An 8333-nucleotide genomic window follows, 5' to 3' on the forward strand; every position below is an offset into this window, starting at 1 on the left:
GAAAATCTAACCAGATTCAAATTCACCAAGTGCTAATCCAACTTGCAAGGGGAACTAATCCTAGTTCAACAAATTAAATTACATCAAAAATCAGTGGCTCTTTTGCATCACTCTTGCCTTTTCTCTCTTGGCTTTTCAACCTCACAAGATTAGCCTTTTCTCAAAACAGAAAATGACACAAGACAACCATAACAAAAGGATCAGAAATTAAGCTTGAGTCGAAGAAAAAGATTCCAGCTCAATGTTTGAGATGGTGCTCTCGGTGTGTGCTCTCTTTTTCTTGCTCTGAAATGTTGGAATGGGACTCCTTATATGTCTTCAGCTTGCCTTTATTTTTGCCTCTTCTATTTGGTTGTCCTTGCTGCCCGTTGGAGCTATCACAGCTAGCATGTAGTCATTCTTCATCATGCCTCACTACTTCTGCTGGATGAGGAGTCCGTCCACTACCTATGTAGTCCTTTGCTTTGCTTTCTTCCTTGACATGCACTCTTTTTTCATTCTTCTCCATAGCACCTGCTACTACTGCTCTTTGCTCGTTTGTGTTTTGCTCAACCATGATAAAAAAAAATAGTGCTCTGCTGATGTCCTTGAATTAATGAAGTGTCCTTATATCCTTCTTGCTTTATTTGAGTAACATTTGTCCTTTCTTTGTCCAACTGTCCTTTTATTGCTTTTAGTAAATACATAACCATTTAATTATCTGATCGGTGGTACAAGGAGGAGCTTTTAGCTCTTTAAGTTGCCGAAGCATATGTTAGTCTTGGGCTTGTTTATTTGCTTGAATAATCAAATGGATAGACCAACTTCATTGTTTAGCAGTGAGATGAGTTATGGACCTACCACAATAAATCACTCATTAAACAATATTAAGCTTTCAACTCAAAAAATATTTGTCATCATTTATAAAACCCAAAATCAACTTGGATTTAACAATGTGTTCTGTGGAGTAGTGAAAGTGATGGTGTTCACTATTTATTCTTTGCTTGTGACATATCTTGGAGGGTCTAAGGTAGTTTTCTGAACTCCTTTGGAGTTGTATTGGATGTGATAAGGAAATTGCAGGGACTGTTTTCATTTATGGACAATATATTAATGTGCCGAGAAAATTGAAAGTGGAGTGGATGATCTTATTTGTTACCATGTTATGGAGTGTATAGAGAATAAAAATGAGGTTGTGTTTAATAAAGAGGCTCCAAATGTACAGATACTGAAAAATTGGATTAAGCACTATAAGGAGACATATATAGCTTAAAAAAAGGGATAAACATAGATTGGTAAGTACAAACGCAATGTATTCTTAATCGCAGATGCGATTATATATATGGTGTGTGTTTTTATTTTGTTACTTGTCTCCGTAATTAGATATGTTGTATTTATTGATTTTGCGGTACCTCACGTTCTTCTAAGGATTTAATGAGTTGTTAATCATAAAAAAAATGTTACAAATAACGTAAAATTTTAAAAGTTTCCATGCCAAAGTAAATACAGAACTGTCAATGTGAGTAAGAATAAATTTCTACATCTAAGTTATTTAACCAATTAAGTCCAATCAAATCATTTATACTCACGCGCGCACGTTTTTCTTTGTACCTCTGCTGCGCATTCTTCGTCACCAAGACCACCTCCTCCTCTTCCTTCTTCTCTTCCTCCTCTTCCTCCTTCTTTTCTAATTGGAATTTTTTCTCCTTCTTCCTTTTCCTTTTTTTTTCTCCATCATCTTCATCATCATGATCATTATCGTTATAATCATCATTGTTTTCTTCTTATACGTATCGTCGTTCGTTATCGTTATCGTCGTTATTATTATTGTTATCGTAGAATTTTTGACATATTGATGATATTGCGTGATCTAAAATTGAAACAATTCAGTCATTTTTGTGTGTTGTTTTCAAACTAAGTTCGTATGCGCAATCATTAAGTAATTTCGATGCATTTATGAGTTAATTGAGGTGTATTTCATTTCGTTCACTTGGATTTGGTGTAATTGTTAAAACTTATGCTTTTGTAGCAAAATTTCGGTGTAAAAACTAAGATATTTATGTGTTATTGTTAAGAAATTTTGGTGTATTTGTATTCTGATAAGTTTTGCTTAATCCAAAACTCTTCCTCTTTCTTCTCCTTATTTTTGGCTGTTTTTTCTTCTTTATTTTCATCATCATCATCATCATCTTTTTTTTTCTTATTCATCTTTTCTATTTTGTTTTATCTTCTCAAGTTTCTTATTATTTTACTCTCTTAACAAGAATAAAAACAAAAAAAATCAAACAAAGAAGAAGAAAAAGCACATAATGCTGCAAAATTACTAGGAAGAGAATGAACCTACATTCATTCAACTAGAAGAAAGAAAGAAATAAGGAAAAAAAAAAAGAAAAAATACAGTATTAAAGAAAATATTTTTGTACTTTTGTAGCAAAATTTTGGTGTCAAAACTAAGAAATTTATGTGTTATTGTTAAGAAATTTCGGTGTATTTTTATTTTGATAAGTTCTGTATAATTTAAAATTCTTTTTCTTCCTAGTACTCATCTTCTACTGCTTCTTCTTCTTCATCCTTTTTTTATTATTTTCACATAATTCTTCTTGTTTCATTCTCTTAAGAGAAATAAAATAAAAAAGAAAAATCAATGCTACAAAAATTATTAGCAAGAAAAGGAGGAAAAGAAAAAATGCACTCACAACAGCAGCAATAAAAGAACGACGATGAAGAGAAAACATACGAAGAAGAAGAAAGAACGTAAAGAAAAAGGAGGAACACGAATAAGAAAAAAAAGATATGTTTACATTAGTGAAGCAGGTGTGTGTATATGTTACATATAACGAAAGTAGTTCTTGTTAAATTTATGCCAACTTAATTAGACTTAATTATCAAAAAGACTTGAATGTGTAACAGACCTATACGAGTAAATAAGAACAAGGCCTTTCATCTCAACAACCACACCTCCAAACTTTATTTGCAAATTTTATATAATAATTATTCATATGTAAAGCTCCAACATACAAGCAGCACCTGAAGGCCAAATTATTTAATTTATTACAATCATGATATATGATAACCTTATTATTATTACCATTATTACATGAAGGGTTTTGCAAATAGGCAAAGAGGATTCTTCTTATGTTGAACAAGTCCAGGTAAGACTTCAGTATCAATATCTTCCTTTTGAACTCCATCTGGCAACTCCCAATCAAAGCAATAAAGAAGATTAGCAAGTATAAGATCCAATGCCGCAATTGCCATATGCATCCCTGGACACTGTCTCCGACCATAACTAAATGGAATCAAATCAAAATCTTGTCCACCAACATCTATGTTCTTGTCCAATAACAAGAATCTCTCTGGATAAAACTCTTCTGGATCCTTCCACTTCTCTGGGTCTCTATGTATAGCCCATGCATTTATGTACACTAATGTCTTGGATGGAATTTTATATCCATCAATGATGCTAGCTTCTTTGGTTTCTCTTGGTAGAAGCAATGGCAATGGTAAATGCAACCTTAGTGTCTCTTTTATTACTGCCTTGAAATAGGTCAACTTTTGAATGTCATCTTCTTCTAAGAAATCTTTCTTCTTCTTGTTGTTGTTGTTGCTTCTTAGTGTGGTTCTAATTTCTTCTTGAACTTTCTTCAACACTCTTGGATTTTTTATTAGAGCCGTCATTGCCCAAACACTTGTAGCTGCTGTTGTATCTGTTGCTCCTACAAGCATGTCCTGCCAAAGGAAATTCAATTTTTTTTTAAAAATATTTTACCAATATCTAAAAATGCAAAATCTGAAAATTGCTACTTTTTTTTTCTTTATATTATATATATTTAATAAATTCTAGAATGTAAATAAATTTTGCCAATAATTAATTAACACACTAGAATTTTTACATTTTTTATTGTTAATTTTTTTATATGCACATTTATATATACACACATGAATAAGTATAAGGTTTAATTATTGGTTAGTCTTTATAATTTTACTAAATTTACAATTAAATTTTTATATTTTTAATTAAATTTTTATATTATTTTTAATTTTATAATTAAGTCTTTATTAATGTGAAAAATATTAAACTTTACAAAATATTTATTTGTAAATTGAAGATATCCACAATTAAAAACTTAATTAGATCTTTGATTATATATTTTTTGTGAGAAATATTCTATTAATTTTAATATTTTTAACACTAAAATGAATTTAATTACAAAATTAAAAGTAATGTAAGAATCTAATTGAAAAGAAAAAAATATAAAAACTAATATGTATTCATATTATAAAAAAATTATACACAAACAAATATTTACGTATTTAGTAATACTAAGAAGATAATAACATATATCTTTATTTTATTTAACTTAACATTTATAATTTTATATATTTAATATTTATAATTATATATTTATTATATATAAAAATATCTATTTATTTCAATAATAACTAAAAAATACAAAATAAAAAAAATAAATGCATTAAGTCAAAAAAATAAGTTAGAACTCTTTAAATTTCTCAAATTATGATTTCCAAGCATTTTACTAAATCATTATATTAATGCACTCATGTTTAAAGGTGTTCCATATGAATATTAATTACATATTAGCAAAAAAAAAAAATATTCGTCATCACCTAACGGTTAAAAATAATCAGCATGCTTTCATCTATCTTATTGAAATAAAGATACATATTCATCAAAATTTAAGAGAATAAATAAAGGATAGAGGGAGAAAAGATTACAAACCATGAAAATTGCTTTGATGTGATCATAAGTAAGGTCTATGGAAAACGAACGTTGTTTCTTCAACTGAAGCAACACATCAATCATATCCTCTTCTTCCGGATTAGTCTTTCTATTTGGATCCATGTGTTCATCAATCACCTCTTGATAGAACTCATCCAACTCCTTAAAATTCTCATAAAGACGTTTATTCAATCCATTGATTCTATCAATCCAACCCAAGAAAGGAATGTAATCCGAAACAAAGAAGCTAGCGAACATTTCTTCACACTTATTTAGCATACTATGAAACCTACTCCTTTCAGCTCCTTCATCATCATACCTTCTCCCAAAAGCACTTCTACAAATGATAGTGCTAGTGAGAGACATTAATGCATCATTCAAATTTGTTACTTTAGAAGATGAGGCATGTTTGGATATTTTCTTTAACATTTGTTTTACCTCAAAGTGTCTTATTGAGGAAAAGCTTGAGACACGCCTAGCACTTAGGACATGTGTAACACTTATTTTTCTAACTTCTCTCCAATAATCACCACATGAAGAAAATGCAATATCTAAGCCATTATAGGACAATTTTTGTTGGCCAAGTAATCTTGGTCTTCCACAAAATTCATGATCATGGTTTTTTAGTACCTCTTTGGCAAGTTTTGATGAGGAAATGATAATGGCAGGCCTTAACCCTAATTGAAGGGAGAAAATTGGGCCATATTTCTTGAAGAGTTGAGATAGTTGAAGGTGAAGAATGGTGTTATCTAGTTGATGAAGGTTTCCTATTAAGGGAAGGCCTCTAGGACCAGGAGGAAAAGATGGATTATTATTATTCTTAAAAGTCCTATAGAATTGGAAGATGAGAAATAGAAACATAGGTATTATTGCTAGGTAGAAAATTAGAAGTGGTTGTAACTCCATTTTCCATAATATAAGTGACCAACTATGATAATGAGATATTAAAAGTTTAGCACTCTCAAACTCACCAACACTCGCAAGAAAAATAGAGGAGACAAGAAGCTTTTCTTCAATACATAAGCTAAGTATATATTATATACTCCTTACAATATTGATGCCTTTATATAGGCCAAGCTAGTTTAATAAAATAAAGGGTACTAAGGAGCCAATGGCCTAAGCGTACAATGTGTACAATAGGCTAAATTTTTGATCCATGAATAAAATGAACATCACCCACTATCCAGAATAACCATCCGGATACTAGGGATAATAAACACTCATCCCAAAAATTTAAGTTGATTTTGGAGTTCACCAAAGATCAAACCCTTAACCTTTCGGATCTAGAACTCTAATAACATGTCATGAAACCACTCATCTCAAAAGCGTAACCTGACAGGACAATATAACACTAATAGTCATATCTCTAATACTTCCTAAACCTCCATTGTACGCATTGTACGCTTAGACCATTGACTCCCTATACTTTCTCTAAAATAATATATCTATCATAATTACTAAGAATAATGCTTTTACACAGTGCTTATGGCCAACTTGCAATAATAATAGAGTTTGATTTGATTGAAAACATTAGTTGATCTGTCAAATTTGTTTTCTAAATATGTGTGGTCATGATAAACTTGTAACCATTCTCAATGGGATAATTATGCTTGAATATCGACGATGGAACACACTCAAGTGTATACTCAACATTCTTTGAGTTATGTATATATAAACACCAAATTAATCAAATTAAACTGAAACTAAATCAAGTTATTTTAGATAAATCAGTATTCCTAAGTAAAAGACTGAACTAAAACCGCCACAACATTTTATGAAAAAATAGTTTATTAAAAACTACTTTTTTTTATTTGACTTAAAACTAAATAAATTGATTTCACTAAAGAGCATCATTTCTCTTCTAAATTGCCCTGACTGCTTGCATTAGGCCGACTACATCGATGTTAAAATTGATTGATTATTTATATATAAACCGGTTGAAATCAATTTTTGATATGCTAAAAAAGGTTTTTTTTTTTTAATATAAACCGGTTAAAAACCAAGTTGCTATATATCTAAAAGTAATTTGATATAATTTTCAGACCAGTTAAAATAATTTGATACAGTTCACTTCAATTTCTAAAAAATTACTCTTGATGGTGACAATTAAATTAACGTATAGTTATTTTTAATTTTCTCAATAATAGGAAAAAGTAAGTAAGACACTGCACATATATATATATAATAAAAATAAAGTGACAACATATGGTAATTAATTAGAATTTTAAAAGATTCTAATAATAGTAAATTTGGCTGGAAGGCTAGCCTAGTTATGAAGTTGAAAGGCTTATGTAAGATGGGAACGTCTACTAATACTTATTATAAATATTGATGTGTAAACATAGATTAAAAAACAAGAAGAACAGCATATCACAATTTTTCAAGAACCATCATATATTCCAGGAACGCTATTTTGCTTAGATTTTTAATGGCCAATTAAATAGAATATGGCGTGCTGGCAAAACAGTTACAAAAACTAAAACAACTCGCTAGTGTCATCATCCATCTTGATAAGCCGTGCGATTTGAATCGATTTAAAAAACTAATCCAATTCGAAGTATATAATAATTTGTTGTGATTTGAATTTGAAGATTTTGTTTTTATTTTTAAATTTAATTCACTCCGAATGATTTGGATTGACCGATTTTTTCTTTTTTTTCAAAATTAAAATCTTAAGATTTATCACTAAAAAATAGAAATAATTTCAAGTTGGTAAAATAAATAAATAAATAAATTTTATTTTACATACATAAAATATTTAATAAATAATAATAATGCAGGAATAAGATAAAAATATATAATAAATGAATTATAATATATATAAATTTTAAATTTAATAATAAAATATAATATTATATTATTTTGTGCGATTATAAATTAGATTGGATCTGAAAAGTGGATCTAAGATCTGATCTAATTCATACGATTTGATAAAGAATAAAATTCAATTAAATTTAAATTAATTCGATTTCGATAAGTTTTTAGTTTGGATTGAAATTTTTTTTGTTGACTAAAAACAAAACAAATAAAAAAAGACACTAAAGGAAATTATGTATATTTCCTCAACCAATCTCTGTTAATTTTCGGTTAGAAAGCAGCCATTTTGTATAAGGTTGGTCATTTCACACTGCAAGCTTAGCCATGTAGTCAGCGGCAGACTTACTGTCCATTCCTTATTTCGAAACTATTGAATTTTGTCAATGATATCAGCACTATTACCAGGAGCATCACGAATAATAGCACTATAAGCATCAAGGCAGTCCACTTCACAAACAATTTCATTAAAACCGTAGTCCCAAGGTAAACATAATTCACTCAACATACCAAGAAGCTCACATCGCACAATGGTATCCACTGAAATAGTATCTGAACACCCCTTGATCTAAGTCTCTGTGCTATTTCAAAGAATGCAGCCGAAGCCGACTCGGTGCTAAATGGGCAAAACACTAGTATTACAGTTCAATTTGATCACAGAGGCAAGAGGGGAGTTCCGAGAAAAATATGCAGAGATCGGATGTAAAGTTCTTCCAACATAAAAAAACTAAAAAAATCCTTAGCTGCTTGTTTAATTAAAAATGTTACTTTCACAGTGATCCAAGATTTCTCCCTATTA

General features: G+C 29.7%; 1 protein-coding gene across 1 annotated transcript; it reads right to left on the reverse strand.

Annotated features, from left to right (window-relative positions):
• Nucleotides 1–2917: 2917 nt before the first annotated feature.
• On the reverse strand, nucleotides 2918–5751 carry LOC112752076 (cytochrome P450 83B1). The gene is made up of 2 exons (XM_025801463.3): nucleotides 4721–5751; nucleotides 2918–3708 (listed from the first exon to the last, which is right to left on the reverse strand). Exons 1-2 carry the CDS (start codon nucleotides 5624–5626, stop codon nucleotides 3073–3075), a joined length of 1542 nt encoding a protein of 513 aa, XP_025657248.1. The 5' UTR covers nucleotides 5627–5751; the 3' UTR covers nucleotides 2918–3072.
• Nucleotides 5752–8333: the final 2582 nt, after the last annotated feature.

Source organism: Arachis hypogaea, chromosome 2 (assembly GCF_003086295.3).
Source record: "Arachis hypogaea cultivar Tifrunner chromosome 2, arahy.Tifrunner.gnm2.J5K5, whole genome shotgun sequence".
NCBI lineage: Eukaryota > Viridiplantae > Streptophyta > Magnoliopsida > Fabales > Fabaceae > Arachis > Arachis hypogaea.

What these genes read in the sequence shown, in the direction of transcription:
- LOC112752076 (XM_025801463.3), bottom strand. Translation starts at nt 5,626, where the DNA reads ATGGAGTTACAACCACTTCTAATTTTCTACCTAGCAATAATACCTATG. An exon ending in ACATCAAAGCAATTTTCATG is followed by an intron (nt 3,709 to 4,720) that starts GTTTGTAATCTT and finishes TTCCTTTGGCAG; the next exon opens with GACATGCTTGTAGGAGCAAC.